Source organism: Apteryx mantelli, chromosome 28 (assembly GCF_036417845.1).
Source record: "Apteryx mantelli isolate bAptMan1 chromosome 28, bAptMan1.hap1, whole genome shotgun sequence".
Classification (NCBI taxonomy): domain Eukaryota; kingdom Metazoa; phylum Chordata; class Aves; order Apterygiformes; family Apterygidae; genus Apteryx; species Apteryx mantelli.
This window is the reverse complement of record NC_090005.1, coordinates 5,519,778-5,539,901: the sequence shown is the minus strand read 5'-3', so window position 1 is coordinate 5,539,901 and position 20,124 is coordinate 5,519,778. Positions and strand designations below refer to the sequence as shown.

The 20,124-nt window shown below is 52.5% G+C and overlaps 2 protein-coding genes across 3 annotated transcripts in view; both read right to left on the bottom strand.

Moving 5' to 3' along the window:
• Positions 1–1,225: 1,225 nt before the first annotated feature.
• Positions 1,226–9,269, bottom strand: CD79B (CD79b molecule). 2 transcript variants are annotated; one of them, XM_067311952.1, is made up of 6 exons: positions 9,145–9,269; positions 6,003–6,044; positions 4,007–4,321; positions 3,258–3,376; positions 2,978–3,019; positions 1,226–2,621 (listed from the first exon to the last, which is right to left on the bottom strand). In XM_067311952.1, the coding sequence occupies exons 1-6, from the start codon at positions 9,209–9,211 to the stop codon at positions 2,523–2,525; spliced, it is 684 nt and encodes a 227-aa protein (XP_067168053.1). In that variant the 5' UTR covers positions 9,212–9,269; the 3' UTR covers positions 1,226–2,522. The 2 variants fall into 2 exon arrangements, with proteins under 2 accessions (XP_067168053.1, XP_013800480.2); XM_013945026.2 differs by having other exon boundaries at positions 4,007–4,318.
• Positions 9,270–14,311: 5,042 nt separating this feature from the next.
• SCN4A (sodium voltage-gated channel alpha subunit 4) overlaps positions 14,312–20,124 on the bottom strand; it is a 34,598-nt gene continuing 28,785 nt past the window's right edge. Inside the window, exons 21-25 of the mRNA XM_067312189.1 lie at positions 20,056–20,109; positions 18,394–18,531; positions 17,216–17,320; positions 16,203–16,473; positions 14,312–15,504 (exon numbers count right to left, since the gene is read on the bottom strand). Coding sequence (XP_067168290.1) covers positions 14,312–15,504; positions 16,203–16,473; positions 17,216–17,320; positions 18,394–18,531; positions 20,056–20,109 — 1,761 coding nt within the window. The remainder of the gene's footprint in view (positions 15,505–16,202; positions 16,474–17,215; positions 17,321–18,393; positions 18,532–20,055; positions 20,110–20,124) is intronic.

The window sequence follows — 20,124 nt, the reverse complement described above, 5'->3', positions numbered from 1 at the left end:
TGGTTTTATTTACTGGAGCTAGAACTGCTCAGAGCATCCTCATGGTTCCACAGAGAGGAAAGGGACCAGCTCCATCAAACACACTTGGAAATGGTAGATCCAGGGCCGCATCCCAGTGGGGCTTGAAAACAGCTGTCTGCCTAATCATCCTGCTGATGGTGGGGATACAAATCAGTTAACAATATAGAGCCTGGATTGTATGTACTGAAATATATTTATTTACATTAAATGCATTTTAAATACAAGCCTACATCAATATAAAATTACAACAAATCTTAACTCTAGCCTCACTCAAAACTAACTTAAGATTTTAAAATAAAACCCTAATAGTACAGAAATATTAATTTGTTTCTGGCATTTTAAAGGAAGCCAAGGCCCTGGGCTAGGTAGGTAGCTGAGCAACAGAGTGGAACTGAGGTTGCCGAAACTGCTTTTGACATCAGTGGCTTCCTCTCCAGGTGCAAACAGCAGATTCTCCTTATTTCATATTATTCAGTTAAGTCAGTTTAGTGAATTGTTTATACAAAATTGAGAAAGCAGTTGGGAATCGGGAAGGCCGGAAAAGTTGCCTTCCTCTTCCATTTCCTAAATGAAAACAAGGCATGGAGGGATGAGCTCTGCTAGTTCTAAAATCTTGGCAAATGTGGGAAACAGGAACAGCCAGTTCACTTCTCCCACTGTGAATACTTCTTTCTTTAATTAATCAATTTTATAAGTAAAACGTGTTTAAATAATATTTACATACATATGTATGTAACTAATTTAGGATAGTTTTATTTTACTAATTAAAAAAAACACCCTTAAAATGCTGTTTTTGTGCTATTTAGATTGAGTTCCAGTTTCCATTAAGGTGGCTACCAGTAAACAAGAACCATCCTGTTCCCTGCTGAAAAGCCCTGTTTGCTCCTGTTTGCGCCCTCACTTTTCTGCCGGCTGTTTCAGGAAGCGGAGCAGTCCTGTCTGCTTCTCCTTGGCGCCCCAAACGTAGATATAGCCCGGAGGCCCTGGGCTCTGCCGGGGCAGCGTTACCCATTGCTCTCAGAAAGCAGATAGTTTCAGCCACACAAGCCACACAGCTTTTCGAGTGGGCCAGGTAAATCAAGGAAAACTACACATTCGGGCCAGGATCCTTCCCACAACAAGGGACACATGCACGCAGTCCAAGCTGTTCACTCACAGCTGCTTGATGTCATGTCTAATTTATCCCCGGAGGTGACTTTTTTTTTTCTCCTAGTCAATCCTGCAAGGCAGCAGTGGTGAAGTTTTTTATAGCAGGGCTCTCGTCCCCAAATGCATAGCCGTGGGACCCTGGAGCAGCTCCATGCCCACTAAGCATGTTAATCTTTTGATTGTCTGTGTCCCTCAGGCAGGGGAGGCTGACACCACCATGTCCCTGCCGAGGGGCAGGGTGGTCCTTTCCCAGTGTATCCCAAACACATGCAGCTTCTCTTCCAGGGAGCTAATTGCTCTTATTGCTCCTTATTCCTGGTACCAGGGCCCAGGGCATCCCACTGACACTGGCACCAGGGTTATGGGACACACCAGGACTGGGCATGGCAGGATGGAGCTAGGACGCCTGGAGGAAGAAGGGCGTGAATTTACCTGTTATCTTTATTCGGACTTCAAAAAGCAGTTGGACATTTGTGTCCCACAGTTTATGTCCTTCCCATAGGTTCTGAGGTCACACGTGGCCCTTGCCAAGGGCGACCTCCTTGTGACACAGGACAGCTCTTGTCTGGAGAGGAGCAAGCCCTGCACAAGAACCTCCAGGCCAGAGCTCTCTCCCAGCCTTTCCTATTGTCCTTGGACAGAAAAAGGCACTTCTGGAGGATCCTCTATCTAAGACAACCACCAGCTTGGCTGACCAGATGGACACATCTGTGACTTGGCAAGTAACTACTTCTCATAACACCCACCATGCCAACCCACAGGGTGCTGCTCACCTCGGCTCCTCTGCCAGGAGTGCAGGGGGCTGCAGTGGGGTCTTGCAGCTCAGGAGGGTCCATGCAGCACAAGGAGATATCATGCCTGGCCCTTGTGTCTCCTTCTTGGGGACATGGGGGCTGAAAGAGACCCACTGCCCACTCTGGTACGCTTGTTGCATTAAACACACAGGAGCTAAGTGTGTTGATGTGAGGCTGGCTGAGGTTTTGGGGCTGTTTGCTACTGGGGGACAACAGTTGGCTACTAATTTCTACATATACATTAGGGATTAAGCAGTGGGGCAGTAAAAGCAACACCTGGGGCAGGACAGTCTTAGTGGGCATGGTCTGGACGTGGCGGTGGACGTGGCAAAGCAAGCACCAAAGGGCAGCAGGGCTCAAGCTCTGTGCAAGGCTACCAGAGACGGCGTGCTGCGCGCCGGTGACTCAGTCCATGATCCCAGCTTGGGATCGAGGCACCTGTGACCACCTGTGACAGCAGGAGCCGGGGTCCTGTCCCCTTGGGGGCCAGCAGGTTGATGGCAGGCGCAGTGGGGAGTGGTGCCATGGGTGCCTGCATGGTGGTGGGTGCAGGGCTCTTCACTCCTCGCCTGGATGCTCCCCGACTGTCCATTTGGCCTTCACATCCCGAAAAGGAGTAATGTCCTCGTAGGTGGCCATCTGTTCCACTTCCAGGCCCTGTGGCAAGAGGAATGAGGCTGAGAAACATGATGGGGAGCGTGGCACCGGCTGCAGCACATCCCTCCCTCCCATACCCATGAGCAGAGACCTATCTCCAGACGATCTCCCTGGAGATCAGGGCAGTCTCTGAGAGGGGAAAAGATGGAGACAGAAGGCTGCAAGTGCTTAGAGCTTGGCTTGCTTTTATGAGAAGCTCTTCAAGGCTGATGTGCAACAGACACTTGGGAGGAAGATGCCCTGGTACACCCTGCAAAGACTTGTGGTACCTAGCAGACACCCACAAGGACACAATAGGCTATTGCAACAATCAAGCCAATATAACAGAGGTATTTCTATAATTAATTCAGTGTTACCTCGTAGGTGTGGTCCTCCTCAGGGCTGTCCTTGCCTTCACCCTGCAGAAAGGAGAGTCACAGGCTGGGTGTCACCATCACCCACATAACTGCTGGTGCAGGTTATGTCACGGGGCACAGGGGACCCCGTGCAATGTACCAAAAAACCAGTCCCTCCCCATCCCCATCCCTAGTGGTGTCCTCACTGCCTTGGCCAAGTACCAGGCTTGTGGGGGACCGCTATGAAGAAGGCAGTGGCAAAGCTGGGGACATCTCCACTGCTGGAGATACTGTCACTCACTTTATCTAGGAAGAGAAGCATGGGGACGCTGATGAAGATGACCAGCAGGATGGACTGGATGATGATGATAGCATCTTTCAGGGTGTTCCTGCTCTGGACCTGCTGGATGTTGCTGTGACCTAGAAGCACAGGGAGAAGTCCTGAGTCCCATCTTAGTTCCAGGCTCCCGGGGAAAGGGGATGAGCTCACCATGGCAAAAATCCCGAGTCCCATCTTAGTTCCAGGCTCCTGGGGAAAGGGGACAAGCTTGCCATGGCCATGGGTTCATGCCAGGGCAGATGTGTTGGCAGAGCTGGGGGGAGCTTGGCAACATGTCCTCACCCTCAGGAGAGACCTGAGAATTGCAGAAACCTGCTGGGACTGGCATCAGGGACTAGCTCCGGAATGAGATGTCCTGGGCAGGACACATCATTGACCAGGACAAGCAGAATGTCTTTTTTCAAGGAAATGCAGTCCCTGGGATGTGTTTATGTGGCACAGATGAGCCATGGCAAATCAGAGGGGTTATCCAGCTGCTTGCTTGGCTGGCAGTGTGCAAAGAAGTGACTGCGGTGCCATGGGGCATCCAAACTTGTATCCAAAGGGATCTCACAGGCATTGGGGAGAGGTAGATGCACAAGGGCATGACATGGGGCTCATACGGAGGGGGAAAAGTGAGAGGTGCATGTGGAGAAAGAGCATCTCCTGGGGTGTGCGGGGGTTGGAGAATGTGCGGAGGTGAGCGGGGCATATGGGGTGCTCTCACTCACTCATGACTCTGAGCTCGGTCCCGCACGTGTGTGTCTGCTTCTTCTCCTCCGTGAGGTTTTTACTGTCACACACGTAGATGCCGTTGTCCTCATAGGTGATCCTGAAGATGGTGAAGTTGATGAAGGTATCCTTCCGCTCTATGCTGAAGCGGGAGGTGCTGTCATCCAGCTCATAGAGGTTGTCGGTGCCCTCCACCATTTTGTACCACTGCATGTGCTGAGGCTCGGAGGTGTAGCAGATGAAGTGGACGGGCATGTTCCTCTTGGCCGCCACATAGCGCGGGTGCTGGTGGGACTTGGGGCATGCCATGCCTGCTGGGGGAGAAGGGTGCTCACAGCCTGCTCCCCACCCGAGCACAGCCTTCCCTGGGGCACCCCTCAACCAACGCCACCTGGGAAGAGAAGAAATTGCTCTTCTCTTGCAATTAATACCAGTGAACACTGGGCTGGGCACATGAGTGTGGGGTCCTGGCACCCCAGGGAGGACATGGCTCCACCAGGGAAATGGAGAAAGCACAGCTCCCGTGAGACATCCCCAGCATCCCCTAGGTCAAGAGCTTTCCATTTTAATGGATTATGCTTCTTTGGAGCGTTTGGCTTTGTTTTGATGAAGCAGCAGCATTTGCAGTGGCTATCAGAGACTTTTTGTGAAAATATTCCTTTAGCAGAAACTCCAATTTACTGTAGAAATGGCTTCCCTGGGATATTTTTTGCCTGCTCCCACTCCTGCCTATGTACAACTAGTAGCTGCCCTCCTAAAGTCATAAAGAAACGTATTAATTTGCTATTTACTCAGGATCCCTTCACAGGTGATGTCTTGGTTTTCAGACACACTTCTATGGCCTTTAATAGTCACTTACACATGCTCAAAATTGTTAGTTGCCTTTATACATTCATCATAATTGGGGCTTTCCTCTAAAATACAACTTAATTCCAGCTGTTAATTTAGCTGCCAGACTTGATTTTCTTGCATTATTTTTGGTTTCCATAATTAAAACATGAGTGATAAAATGGATCTGTTCTATATGGTTGAAATCAGCAGCCGTAAGCAGCTTACTGCTTCGTGCAAAAGCCTCTGCTAATAGCTCTCCTGCCACCTTGTAGTACATGAACCAGGGCCCAGAGCCCAAGCATTTAAAAGCATTAGAGGCAAAACCCCATGGAGTTCAGTTTATCTTGTTAGTCCCAGCTTAGGTCCAAAAGTGCCACCTGTCATGGAGTTATGGGAGCTGACATGCACTAAGAAGCCTTTGCAAGGACAGACCCATGTCTTCAGCTGGCTTTTCTCCTCATCACTAGCACGTTTTTTGTATTGTGTTGTATTTGGTATTTTTGCTGCATTTTGTGCTTTTGCCTGTAATTTGCTCCCAGAGCTGAACTTGGGTTGCAGAATTCATGATTAACACCCTGAAGATGGGAATGGCACAAACTGTGTGTGCATGAATCGATTGCCTGGTCCTGAGCCATGCTACATGCTCTGCAAACATGAAGGAAAACTACTTGGGTTCTTGGGAAAGCCAAAACTGATCCCGCTTTGCCGAAGGAGAGCTAGACGCAAGGCTGGGGAAATGCTGCGGAGGAGATCACAGCCTGGGATTCCCTCCAACATTGTCAAGCACGATTTTAAAGGTTTGCCCAGTTAACACAGTGCTTGGGGTAAATGCTCTGTCAACAATTTTAGAATGAAGTAGGTGGAAGAATTAGGCACGTGGTTTATGGTCAGGGCCATGACTCAGTCAGACAAGGCATCATGGCTCCTGGTGGTTCCCGTGTAACATGTCTGAGCGGAGGTGGGATTGGAGAAGTCTTTGAGTTCCTGCTGGTCCCACGGCTCGGCACGTCCAAGTTTTGTGAGATGCGGGGAAAGGGCTGTGGTGATGGGGATGTCTCTAGCTCTGCAGGGGACCAGTGCCTTTGTGGCGCAGCCAGCGGGGATGGGAAGGGGCCCTGGGGCCATGCATAGGGAAGAGCCTGAGGGGCCCGAGATGTTACTCACTTGTATCGCTCCCGGTGCTGTTCCCGGCTGCTGAGATCCCACCTGCAAGACGAGAAAAGGGGCTTGAAATAGCAGTCACGAGCTCATGTAGGATGAGCTTGTGTAGGATGTCCCACGTGGGACGGTGTGCACTGCGGGCCCTTTGCACCCAACACAGGCTCTGAACACAGGCTCTACCTCTACCAAACCCAGCACAACTCAGGGGCAGCTTCAAAACCCCCAGCCAAACCCACAGCACTGTCAGGACTCTTCCATCCTTCCTCACCCTCATCCTCCATCCAGCTGCGGGGGGTTGGGGGCCTCTGTCCCTTGTTCCCCAAAGCTCGGGAGGCCACAACTCAATGGCTTGGCTGCCTCCTCTTGCTAGGACAAGCCAAACCCCATCTCTGAGAGACCAGACTATTTTGGGTGCTGACCCAGGAGAAGCAAGTCTCCGTGTCTCACGTGTGATGGACAGTGCTGAGGCAGCATGGCATGGGGTCGACTGCTGTGTCTGGAAGGAGCAAGGTCGAACCTTCCTGGGGAGCATCCCAACCCGAGCCACCACTCAGAGGAGAGGGCCTACCAGCAAGGACACAGCACAGTGTGATTTGGGTACAAACCCTTCTATTTCCATCCTGTCTCCTGAATTTTTTCTAACTGAACAGGGCTGCTTTCTGGTTGATGTTCCAATGAAACCTTGCAGAAAGGGTCTAGGCAGACCCCGGGGCTCCATCACAACATCACTGAATATTTCCTGGGTCAGAGAGGAGGCTGAGGTATGAAACTCTCTGTAGTTTGGTGACTTGGACATTTCCCCCTCTGAATGAGGACATGGATGGCCAGTTCCTGCACACATTGCCATTGCACGGAAAAAAAAAAAAAGACTTCAGTATCCTCTGGAGCAGGAGTCCCAAGGCCCCACTTGCAAGTGCATGCTCTAACTGCTCAGCTACAGAGCCACCCACAAGCTCTCCACGTGAATATTTAATTGCTGTGCAATGGGGTTGATACAAAACTGGGCTGACTTATCACGTGGGCGGCAGCAGCAGGTTTGAACCCCCCGGGAAGAGGCAGTACCTTAACTGCAGTCTTCCATGGGGAAAGGGAGCGAGTTCTCAGCCCATCTGGGCCCACCTGGAGGTCACCTGCCCCTTTTAGACGCAAGCCAGGCCTCTTTATTTACGCTCTCCATTTTCTCATCTGAATCAACCAGAAACACTTTCCCTGCTGGGGCTTCCCTGGGATTTAGGTCACTTGATGGCCAGGAGGGCTTTTAGCCTTTGGGACCATGGGGTCCCACAGGGCAAGGGCTGGGAGCACACATGGGGCTTGGACCTGCGGCGCAGTGCAGGAACCGGGGCGAGCACCGGGAGCCCCCGGCTCACTGGCCCCTGCGTGAGACCCCCTGCCCGCAGCTCCTGTGCCCTGTGGTTTAGGTGCCTCGTTTCCTCCCGCTGCAGCTGGGCCGGAAGAACCAGCTCTGTTTACTGCATCGCTTCAGTGCCCAGCTCCGTCCGTTTAATGAACGTCAGCTAAACCCCACCGTGGGGAACTCTGGCGCGGAGGTGGGGGCTTGCACCACATCCCAGCGTGTTCGGGCTGCTGCAAAAGTCCCCCAGAAGAAGCTGCTGTTCAGTTGCCAAGCCCAAGCTTTGCTCAGAGCCCTGCGACCCTGGTGCAGATCTCCCTACCCCAAAGAGCAGCCCGCAGGGATGTCCTGGCTCAGCCATGGGCTCCCCTCGCTGCCCCAGAGCCTCTCCCAGGACCGGGCTGCTTTGCTTTCCAGGCCCTGCCCATCTCCAACATCTACCTCTCTGCAGACAAACTCTCCCCTCCTTGCGCATCTCTCCAGCTTTATTTCATCTTTTATGAGAGGAAGAGATGCACCTCATCCCGGTGCAGGGCTAGCGTGGATCAGAGCATGGCAGGATTTGCCCTCTGAGTTTTGCTGGTGTTTCTAAACGAACAGCTAGGCTGGTTTCTCACCTGGCAGCCCCCCCATAGCCAAACTTTCCTTTACAACCGCAACAGCTAGACGCTGGCTGGCAGCAGACGGACTCAGCTTCTCCTGGCCTCCCTCGAAGCCACCAGCGGAGGCTGCAGAGGTGCGTGTGGCACTGCGAGAGCTGTGATATAACCCCGTGAGCCAGCGGATCCGGTGAGCCAGGACCTCAAATCAGTGCATGTTCGGGTGGCCGCCAAACAGAAATGCTTTAAAGGTTCCCCTGCGTGCGCAGAAGTCCCTGCCCCGAGGAGGAGGAGAAGCAAAGGGACAGGAGCTGGGGCGCGGGTTTAAACCGCTGCTTCTCCACGGGGCGGCACAGGGAGCTGGCGCTTTGCCTCTATAACTGGCCTTGGGCAGCTTCGTTAGCTCCAGGACGAGCTCCCCTCGTGGTTCAGGCCCAGCTGCCCGGTGGGCGTACTAACGTCACTGCCGTCCCGTCTCAGCCGACGAGCCGGGCTGGAGCAGCTGCTGCTCAGGGCGCTCAGCTGCCCTGCTTCAGTGCTCCCCAAACACCCCAAAAGCCTCTTTGCTCGCATGTCTCTGCAGCTCCTGAGCGCTGGACCCTGATGAGCAAAGGGACGCGGTTCAGCCACGGCCCCAGCGATGTGCCGGCCCCAGCCAGCTCCATCTCGCACCCGTCCTTGGGCCTCAGAGAGCAATAAACGGTAAAATCCTTTTTCCTCCCACCTGCATCCACAGCCGTGAAGGCCCCACACCATTTGGGTACCGGGGTCTCCAGCTCCCACGCTGGCCAGCCCGCCGTGACCAGTCCAGCACGCAGCTCTGCCGAGAGGTCTCCCATGCTGTCCGGGTGAGACTGCTGCATCCCGTGACACTTTCCACCTCCCTCGCGCCAACGGGAAACAACACGGCGTGCTCCCCTAAACCCGAGCCACGCTTCGAGCCCAGCCCATATGGGCCACCCCCGGCTCACCGTGCTCTGCTGAGCCCGAGGCTTATTTTGTGCAAAAAGCAGGACTGAGAGTGGGGATTGCAAAGCTTGGAAATAATTCATTTAAAGCCAGCCCTGAATGAAGTCTCCTGTTGCACTACACCAGGCCCAGACACACGCTAGCTAATCCCCTTGGTGCATGTTCCCTTGCTTTTGCAGCTCTTAGACCCTTCCTTAATGCAAAGCCCAGATCTGACGCCTACCTGTGACCAGGGCCATCATCCAGAGGTTCGCCTGGAGCACCCACAGCCTCTTGAAAACACCAGCCATATTTCACTGCAAACAGCAGGGAAACATCCAGTCCCAAGTTCTGCAAAACACAGCGGCCTGCCTGACCAGCCTGGCCTCCACGACTAAAAATGGCAAAGCTGCTGCTCTGCAAGACAGCCCCTTTCCTGCTCATGTAAATCGGGCTCGGCGGGGACTTTCCCTGGGGCCCGGTTTTGAATGCAGCGCAGACGCTGGGGTGGGCCGAGCTTGCGCCTGCCGCTGCCCCGGGGCTTGGCAGCGGCGCGCAAAGATGCTCGGCCTCGTGTCTCCGGGCTGCGTTCGTCATGGCAGCGTTGCCTGACGAAGGTTGCTGCAGGTGAGCACGGTTTACGCCTGCGACTCGGAGACAAGCCGAGTTGCTAAACCCTCAGCGATGCAGAGGCCGCTGCCCCCGCCGCGCTAGAGGGGGCCACCGAGGACACGGCAGTGCCAGGGGACCCGGGTGCTACTTCTGGCATTGCCACCTCCCAGTGTGGGGCAGAGAATGGTGGTCACCCCCCAGCAAGGCAGGACTGGACCCAGGGCTCCCGTGGGGCAGCTGTTGCAGGTGATGAGAAATGCTCGGCTGCTTGGCCAGCGAACAGGGGTTGACGCTGGCCCGGTTGTAAGAGCCCAAGCTGTGCGTGAAGCACAGCAAGAGAGGAGCATGGTTTGGGTAGGGAGAGGGAATGTGGGGCAGGATTTTGCCTGCTCTTTGCTCACCGTGGGCTGCAGCAGAACTTGGTGCCCCACCTTGTGTCCCGTGCTACAGCTCACCATGTCTTGGAGTGTCCCAGCAGCTGTCAGTCCAGGGAAGGGTCTTGCTGGGTGAAAACCAGACAAGATGAGAGATGGTCAAAATGCAAGTCTTACCTACCTGGATGCCAGCTGTGCCTGGTCCTTCTGCACATGCCGTTTTGCTGTCACGGAGACCTTTCTCCTTGAGTCCTTTGGACACGGCCACTGTCTGCGGAAGTACGAAGCGGCATCCAGAGTCGCGCTCTGTCCCCTTCCACTCTGGCACAAAAATATGGTTTCTCTTCATGCCATGCCACAGCACGCCTCCCCCTGCACTTCACAGCCTGTTTGAGAGCACTGAACTGTAACTCCCTGTGAAAAAACACCTTTGGGTACTTTTGCCAGCCACGATGGTCCCCAGAGCCCAGGTTTCTTTGCTTGGGGCCTCCCCAAATCTTCAACCTTCTGCAGACTTTTTTTTTGCAGTCTCTGAGCACCCGGTGGCTGTGGTGCAAGTCTCACCTTGTCTGAAAGGGGATGTGAAGCAAGAAGGACCCGAAATAGAGGTTCCCAGAGCAAAAGTGAGCTCAGGAGAGAAAGAGCGGAGATGGGAGAGGAGGCTCTTCCCAGTGGAGCAGCTTGCGTCCCCGTCTTGGGCAGATCGTGCTGTGCAAGGTGCCGTACACTGGCACAACACTGCGAGCATGGACAGCCATGGAGTGTAGCTACGTGGCAGTCAAGAGGTGTAACCACAGCCTGGAGATGGATCCCTGTGCATGCTCTGGGCACTGCCCTACTAGCAATGAAGTCGGCCATTGCCAGACAGCGAAGATAGCTTGGACATGGGCCTCCTCTGCCCGCTGGGGCTGCACTGCTGAGTCCCTGATGCCAGCACCTCCGACCTTGCTGAGAAAAAGCCAGCGCGGGCTGTCCGTGTCTCCAGCACAGCCTGGTGCAGCTTGGCCATGGTCTCTCAGCAAGGCTGAAGTGATGGGGGATGCCCAGGAGGGATTTTATGAACCCCTGGGGCTGGATTCAACTTCACCTGAGACGGACAAGACAGAGATTGCTGTCTGCTGCCCTGCAGGTATCTTCGTAGCCTGCACTGGAAGGCCAGCCTGATGGGGTCCCTCAACGTCTTGTGGCTCTCCTGCTGACCCTCTGATGATCTAGCTCAGAAATAACAAGCCATGAACCAGCACAGGGCTGGAGATACCCTGGAAAGCCCTGTGGAGCAAAACCGGGAGCGTGGCACACACTAAAGATGGTTTGCAGTGACAGTGGACAAATCTATCCCACTCTGCCTGCCAGCTCCTCAGCACCTTCTAATGGGCACAGATCCCATTTAGGAGGTCTGGCAAGAAGGTCCCATTTTCCCCTTGGAGGCCTCTGTGCAAGCCCAGCTCTTACCCAGCAGCAGGGAGTATTTGGGAGACACAGTCTCGTGGGGAGGGTTCAGTGGGTAGCATCCCCATGTCCCCACATCTCTTCCCTTGGGGTTATTGCTGGGGCCACATCGCTGCCCAGCCCCAGCCTGCAGCACCCGGTAGCTCCCTGCTCGTGCGGCACAGTAGCCCAGCTGCATTCAGGTGGGGAGAGACAGCCTCTTGGAGATGGAGCAGCCAGCTGCCAGGCAGCTGTGTCCTTTGCCAGCCCATCCCTATTCATCATGGCTTGGGTTTCATCGCTGTCCTTTCCGCAGTTGCAGGAGGACGCAGGGTCATGCCACCTCCTTCCCCCAGTACGTTGCTGCTCCGAAGCAGCGATACTCTCAACTTGAATTACATGAAGCCCCGGCACATGCTGTTCCTGGGAGAGAGAAAACACAGCAGCGGGGCCCTGCTGTGGTCCTCTGGGATGCAGGTGGGTACTGGAGGTGGCTCTGGCCTCCCTTTGACACAGAAACGTCCTTCGTTCACTGCTGCCTTGTCCTTCCAGCACCGAAGGGCCCTTGTGCAGCTGGTGGGACCCAGCCCTCTCCTCCTCGGCTGAACCTACCCCAGCATCTCCTGCAGCCTGTGGAGACATTGGGGCTCCTTGCTGCAGGTTGGCGGGAGACCCCAAGGAGCCCGCAGACCCCATAGGAGTCATACACCAGCAGCACAGAGGCTCCAGGGTCTGGTGGGATTGGAGGTGCTGGGGGGAGGTTTCAGCCCGGGGTCTCTCCTGCAGGATGGGCCCCGATCAGGGCTATCCCAGCCTCTCCCTGACTTTGAAGATCTGCTGTGGGTCCTGCTGAGGATGGCAGGTTTCCAGGCAAGGCAGCTCGCAGGGAGTCCCCTGCTCTGGCCTCCAGCAAAGGGAAGGGGCCTTTAGCAGGGGGGCAAGTACTTTCCCGCAGGCTTGGCCTTCCCAGGGGTAGTGAAAATGTTTCTTCCTCTAACACACACCAACACATTTGGTAATGTAATAATAGATCATTTACAGTCATTTATTTTAAGAAATGTACAAAGAAAAATGGCTTTAGCTCAAATGAAATCTGCTCTTTGGCATTTTTCCACCACTGACGACACGTATGTACAAGCAGCATCAATTGTTAACCACAGTCCAGGCTGGAAACTGCTGTGCCATGGATGCTTCCCATGTAAACGCAGTTTAAAGCATCACGTCACATAGTAAATAGCTCAGGCTCCTATTCCAGGGAGCATCACCCTACGCACATCAAAACGAAAGCACAACACAGCGTTACGTCATGAGCAGAACGACCTTGCTGCCTGGCCGAAAGCATACGGACGCAAGCAAGCTTAGCACTGCTCCTGGCCAACGTGAACATGGGACGTCCGTAACGGCTTGGAGCCAAAATCTGCCCAAGAAAAAAAAATGACAGACCCTGTGTCTTCAGGAAGTAGCCCTTGTTTTAACCGGAAAAAGTTCTAAAAAGTTCTTTGGTTCATGGTTTTTTTGATCTCAATTATTTTTCCCTTTTAAAGATGACAGTCCAGAAATGAAATTTTTGTCTGAACTCTGGGCCATCCCCCTGTTTTCCCAATTTACTTTCCTTTTGGCCACCCATATAAATGGTGGCTAAAACCCTTCCCCCTGGGCACACTCTTCTCTGCCTGGATGTTTCCCGGCAAGGGTCTGCCCGCAGCCGGCCGGCCCCAAGCCGCTGGGCTTTGCCCATGGCCCTAGTTCTGCAGACACCCCGGCACATGCCACCACACACAACAACTTCTCCAGAGCCACACGCACCCTCACCACCGCTGCACTCCCGCATGTGCCAGGCATGCCAAAAACCAAAGGTGCTCCGACTCAGACCAGACTTTACAAGGCGACGTGACCTCGGACAACACCACACTGAGCAAGGCAACATATGGAGCAAGACACACGGCTCAGTACAACCCCCCTCCTTGGGAGCCTTCATTGCTTTGGGCAAGGATCCCGACTCTTGGTGGCAGGTGGGATTTAAGGTACCTGTTGAAGCAGCTTGCTACGAAATGTTGTTTAAAGACCTGCTCCAATCCCCAGGGATGCATCTTGTTAACTAACAGTAACCAAGAGTGCTTCAGCAGGAGATTTCCACTTGTTGTGGGGCTCAAAGAAATGCTAGAGGCGGTTTTGTTACAGGGACTGGGAATTCTTGGAGGATGTTCTCCAAACGCTATTTTTGTCCATTGCTTTCCTGCCATATAATCTAGATGAAACAGGAAAACAGAAAAGAAGCATGAATATAAATACAGCTTACATCTGTACTGTAGAGACCTGAATGGTTTATGATTGCAATGTGTATTCAGAGACCTTAAAACTGATATTCAACCCTGAGAACATATCTGCAGACGCTTTGTTTTGGCTATGCAAACAAATCTTTAAGACATAATTGCACTTTCTCTGTATATAACAAAAATCCTTAAAGCTTATTCAAATATTCAAAGAAAAGTGCTTCTTTAAGACATTGGAGATTTTTGTTCACAAAACCTTGTCATTTCTGTAATTATTCTTAATATTATCTCATTTGGCTCATCTTTCACTGGCTACCTGGATGCACTCTGGAAGAATAATATGCAAAAAATTTTCTTAATTGTGAAATAATATTAATAAATAATTACTTTAAATAAAAGGACAGTCATTCATTAATGTCTGAAAAATATAGTTACCATGACTAGATCATTTCAAAACTAAAATATTTCTCTTTCACCAGCAATAGAGAGATTTCACATTTAAATCTCATAAGAAAAATATTAAATTCTTCACAAGTGCAGTGAACTATAAAAAACAGGATCATTAAGAGATCCTGCTTCAAAAGTTAAGGTGTATGCTTGAAATATCTGAAATCAGCTCAATATCTAAGATCTACTGATCTGGATACGGAAGAGTTCTCGAAGGAGAGATACAAATGGAGTCTTTTCAGGCTTTGTGATGACAAGAGATGGAAAACGCTTTCTGTTATACCAACGACTCTTTCACAACACGTTCCTCCTCCCGTTTCTTTGCTTCACCAGGAGCATGTTGAGTCTCTGAGCTTGGAACAGATGCAAGACTAAAGGCAGGGGCTGTCTCTGCATCTGTCCCACTGTTCCCATACATCTCGTTCATTTTGGTTGCAATCAGACCTTCTTTCTCGGGCGCTTCCTCTTTCAGGGCATCCTCATCTTTACTGTTCCTGTACATGTAGGAGGCCTGCTTCACTGAGCGCTTCAGGAGGTACCTCCGGAAAGCTCTTTGGATTTTTGTGGCACACACTTCTTCGTGTTTCCTTTTCAGAGTGGTAGTGATGGGTTCATAGGAAACCTTCGAAGGATTCGCAGCCATAAACTTCTCCTCCATGGTGTCCTTCAAGGCATCCATCTCTCCTGAGTCTCCCAGCACTTCCTTAGTCAGGGCAAAGAGGATATCCAGACAGTGGATTTTGTCCCCAGCAACCATTGGTAGATCCATGGTGATTAGTTTGATCTTGTTTGGCTTGGGAATTTTGAGTGGCTCCTGTAAGGTGTCTACAAAGTCAGACAAGGTGCTGTACTCAATGAACTGGGTGGCATCTGGGTCAAACTTCTCCCAAGTTTCATAGAACATTTCAAAATCGTCTTCACAGAGGGGCTCGCTGCTTTCCTCTGTGGCCACGTTGAAGTTCTCCAGGATGATGGCAATATACATGTTCACCACGATAAGAAAGGAAATGATGATGTAGCTGCAGAAAAAGAAGATGCCAATGGAGGGATTGCCACAGTTCCCTTTTATCGAACTGCCAGGGTTTTCCAGGTCTGGGTCACAGTCGGGGGGGCCACTGTTCAGGATCGGGCTGAGGAGACCATCCCATCCAGCTGATGTGGTGATCTGGAACAGGCAGATGATGCTGTTCCCGAAAGTTTCAAAGTTGAAGATGTCGTCAATCCCTGCCTCCTTCTTTACATAGGCAAAGTTGGACATCCCAAAGATGGAGTAGATGAACATCACAAGGAAAAGCAAGAGGCCAATGTTGAACAGTGCAGGCAGGGACATCATCAGAGCAAACAAAAGAGTCCGGATGCCTTTCGCCCCTCGAATCAGCCGGAGGACACGGCCAATCCTTGCCAGCCTGATGACCCTGAAGAGGGTGGGTGATACAAAATATTTCTCTATGATGTCTGAGAGGACGATACCTGTGAAAGTATTAATAAGTGGTGAGTTTGCCTTGCTCTGTAGCTGACAAAGGCAGGCAAGGTGGGGCTGTTCCCTGTCTCTGAGCACCATTGGTGCCAAACATCAAAGTGAAGAGAGAGGTGAAGAAATGGTGCTGAGCAAACCCCAGGGCTCCCTGTGTCCTGCACTGGGATGTTAGGACCAGACTGCCACCTCCATGGGGTTGCAGAGTGTTTGCTAGTCAGCAGTTCACAGGGAGAAGGATTGATTTGGCCATCTATCACACCAGGAGAGCACTGCCCTGTCTGCCAGTGGATACGGTGGGGATGAGGCTACCCTGAACAGCACACAGCTCTCCTTGCTCCTTCAGTGGTGAAAGGAATATATCAAAAAACGTCGCTGAGCAGAGACCCAAAGGTTAAATGTCGGCTGCTCTGTTTCAGCAGCACAGCCTGGCAACATGGGAGATGAGGGGAGCCCTATGCCCAGGGGAAGTGGGACATGTCCCTAGCCCCTCATCCTGCCCTAGTGTCACGGGGTAGCCTCACATCCATCTTGTCCTGGGGGTCCTGTCAGCTTGGCCCTGCTCAGCGGGTGCATTTAAGGGGGCGGTGGGAGATGGCTTGGTCACAGCGGATCAGCCAGACTGTTTCTACTCTGTTAGCTGGTGGGGCCCCTGAGGAAGGGAAACTGGGCTGGTGGAGCCAGCAGGTCTTACCTACAATGGAGAGAATGACCACCACAAAGTCAAAGATGTTCCAGCCGATAGTGAAGTAGTAGTAGCGCAAAGCAAACATTTTCAGCACACACTCCCCAGTGAAGATGACAATGAAGACCAGGTTAACCTTGTAGAGGATATCTGTTTTGAGTTGACTTTGATCATCTGTTTCGACCATCATGGTCACCATGTTAAGACAAATCAGGATCATGATGGTTATGTCAAACACTTGCTTGGTAACAAAGTCAAACACCATCCCTTGAAATTTGTTCTGTCATAAGGTGATGTTGGAGAACCAGGTAGGTGAGGTGGGAACATGTGACAGACACACAAAACAAAGACACATGGAAAGAGAAGAAGGAACCACGTTTAAAAGAGTGCAGGAAATGTCAGGGTTGTGGCGAGGGCACAGGTCTCACAGACCCAGGCACTATGAGTCCTGGCTACGGGAGGAGGATGCCCAGCATGGAGCCCAGCTGGTTCAGGTGCTGTAACAACATAGCCAAGAGACATGGGCTCAAGGTCCATTTGCTTTCTAAGTATATTCACAGCTCAGGGCAAAAATAAATGCATAGGAAAAGGCCTCATTTGAGCTGGGCTATCAAAATCAAGCCGAAGTCACAATTGCGTATGCATTAGCTGGAACAGTTTCCCTTCTAGGAGTGTTGAAAGCTGTCATTTCCCTGAGTCTAACTCCCTGTGAGAGAGGAGATGAGAGCTGAGCTAGGAGAAAATCTCGTACGCCAGTCCTTGCAAAAGAGACACCCCACTTGCCCCTGGCTAGTGGACCCAGGGCTGAAGAACAGACCCAAAGGAGTCTGCCTGATGTGCTGGCCTCTTCTGAAGCCCCAGCTCTTAGCAAGCTTCTGTCTGAAAGCAGAGATGGGGAGCCAAGATTTGGCTCCTTGCACAGGCAAATGCTCTTCCCTTGACCCTTCTCATGGGCCTTGGGACAGTTGGTAGCTTAAAGTGCTCCCTCCCTGCAGCACTCAAGGGTGATTAACCCAACATACCGAGGGCCTGGGGATGGGCTTCTGGGGTTTTTTGGAGCCGAGCTTCTTCATGGCATTATAATATTTCTTCTGCTCTTCTGTCATGAAGATGTCTTTCCCTCCAAAGTATAAAAGGAATTGCCACTGTTAGTCTTGGGAACTCACCCTTTCCTACCAAGCATCTCCAGCCATGCTACTACCAAGCTTGTTAGCAGTGCAGATTTAGTGAAGACTCCTTCCTCCCCACTTGCCCTTTTCTGCCTTCCTCCCCCTGGCTCGCAGCACCCCGCGGGTGCTAACTCCAGCACTGCACAGTGGTTTCCTCCTGCACAGGTGAGATGCAGCCTCCTGGCCCCATGGCAATGCCTGCTGACTATCTGTGGCATCCCATGTCCTGCATAGGGTTTGCCCCAGCTCCTTGCTTGTCTGCACCATAAGGTCCCACCCTGACTCCCACTGCGAGTGAGGCAGCACCTCAGTGGGATTTAGAGCTTGCTCTGCTCAAAGATTTTTTCACTCACGGTTACCCATTGTCCACCCACTTCCCCCTCCAGCAATCAAGAGATATTAATCCTGTGCTGCTCACTTAAGAGCAGAAGATCAGTCTCTTCCCAATGCATGGAAAAATCATGAGAAAGGCCCGAGGGGGTATGGGAAAAAAAGAAAATAAAGCTCTCCTCTGGGAGCATCCTGGGGGTGGCAAGTGACTTCAAGCCCTCAATGAGCATGGAGCCAGCTGGTCAGCCTGCTCCCACACTGTGCATCTCCACAGACCCTGACTCTGCCCATGGGACTTTCCCAGGGTACTTTGGCAGAAAGCAGCAGCATGGACAAACAGCCACGACTGCTGTGGCACAGACAAGAGAAAACAGAGCCCCTCTCGCTTCCACCCCTACACACATGCTGTTCCTCTGCCTTTGTAAGAGAAAGCCTCTATAACAGCCAGGACACAAGCCCTGTGTGCTATTTGTCCAGCTGCCCTGACTTGTTCACCCTGCGGGAAACCACATAACTTATCAATGCCAACAATTCAGGGTGCATGTTGCAGAGGGACCCTGGGGTCTGTCTGAACCCAGACAGTATGGCCTTGAACCTTCTCATCCCATGACCTCATCCTTGCGAGCTGCATCCCTCTGTCCCGGACCAGCGCCCTGGAAGGCAGCAGGAGCTGTGGGAGCCAGGACCCAGGAAATACTTATCTTTTTTTTCTGCTGATTGAAGTTGTCGATGATGACACCAATGAAGAGGTTCAAAGTGAAGAAAGCACCGAAGATGATGAAGATGACGAAGTAGATGTACATGTAGAGGTTGATCTCATACACTGGCTGCTCTTCAATCTGTCCAAGCGAGATGGGAAACAGGAGACAAGAACATGAGATCATCCCTCTCTGAGAATCGTGTTCCCAAGCCCCTGGACGAGGGTCAACAGGTCTGGACAGAGCTGGGAGGTGGGTGCCCCAAATGCTTTGGCAAGTGCTGTGTGGGCTGAGCAGTCCCCGGGGAGCAGGGAGCAGCCACAGCAAGGGCCATCTGTGGGACACCAGCTAGGGCAAGGGGATAAGGATGCCCTGACCCCCTGTTTCCAAAGCATGTGCTGTGGGGAAAGAAAAGATGCTCTTGGCAAGGCTGAAATACAGCCAAGAGAAGAAGAAAAATGGTTTAATACATACAGTGCTACCACACATGGGTAGCACAGCCTAGCAGCCTCAGAAAACACTCATCTCAAGGGATTTAGTTCTGCCCCATATTTGAATTAAGACATCTCAAGGTGTCACACTTGGCTTCCTTTATCTTGAGGGAAACTCTTGGCAGAGGAGGGGAGATTTTGTCCCAGAGCAGCTTTCTCCCATGTGCTAGTGGAGGCTGGAGCCTAAGATGTTTTCACAAGGAGCTGGAAACGGCTCCTCCGCTCTCAGCAGAGCGCTGACAGCTGCAGCTGGGGCGAGCAGAGCTGCTGTTTCTAAAGCTAAAAAAAGGCCATGAAAACAATACGTTCAGGCCTACGTGGTGCGCGCGGCTGACGCCTCCGAGCCGGACATGGGCAAATTTGCTTTGTTTTGTCAGCAAGCGCTGGGACATTCTTCCTGCTGAATTGGCTCGTGTCAGTGCGTGCGCACATGCAGGCTGGCTCTGGGAACACATCGCGGCAGGGATCACATTAGAAACAGCCTCCGGATGAGACTCCTCCAAACACCTTCCCTTCTCCCCCCCCGCCACCCCCTTCTCCCTAGAACATCCTACTGAAAGCCACTTTGCTGCTTAGGGCAAGCCAGGCACTTTCTCCTGGCCAGGATAAACTCTCCGAGTGGAAAGGGTGCATGGAAGGCATCATCCGCAGCAAGGCAAAGGGCAAGCCCTCGGGTGCGGAGATGCAGAGGCAGAGTGGGGATTTTGGGCCATGAAGCTGAAGCCAAGAGGAGCAGGGTTAGCCTGAGCTGGAGCCCTGGTGTGGTGGGAGCCAGGTGTCAGGGAGGGGGGTGCCGCTGGGATGATGGCCAAGGGTGACAGTGACATGGGTGGCAGGAAGCCCCCAAAGAGACGCAACAGACTGCCCTTTTTGAGGCTTTGCAGCTCAGTGGGTGGAACATATTGGGGACTGCTCCTCCTTTCCCCACTCTTTGGCCCATGACCTAGTCAAAGCTCCGGGCTGACCATGGGTGGGATGCAGACAGCCCCACAGCACCAGTGGGCAGAGTGAGAGAGGATGCTCTGGATGAGGGGTCCATAACCAGCCCGTGCTGAACTTGCACTGAGCTGCTTCTTGGCCCCAGGCCTCCGCTCACAGACTGCTGGGGGAACCGAGTCAGTCAGAGGAGTGACATTTGGTGCCGGTTGCAAGTGATTCCTGTTTATCCCCTCACCTCACGTGAGTCCACAGCTGCATACATGATGTCCATCCAGCCTTTGAAGGTCGCCTGCAGGGACAGCAG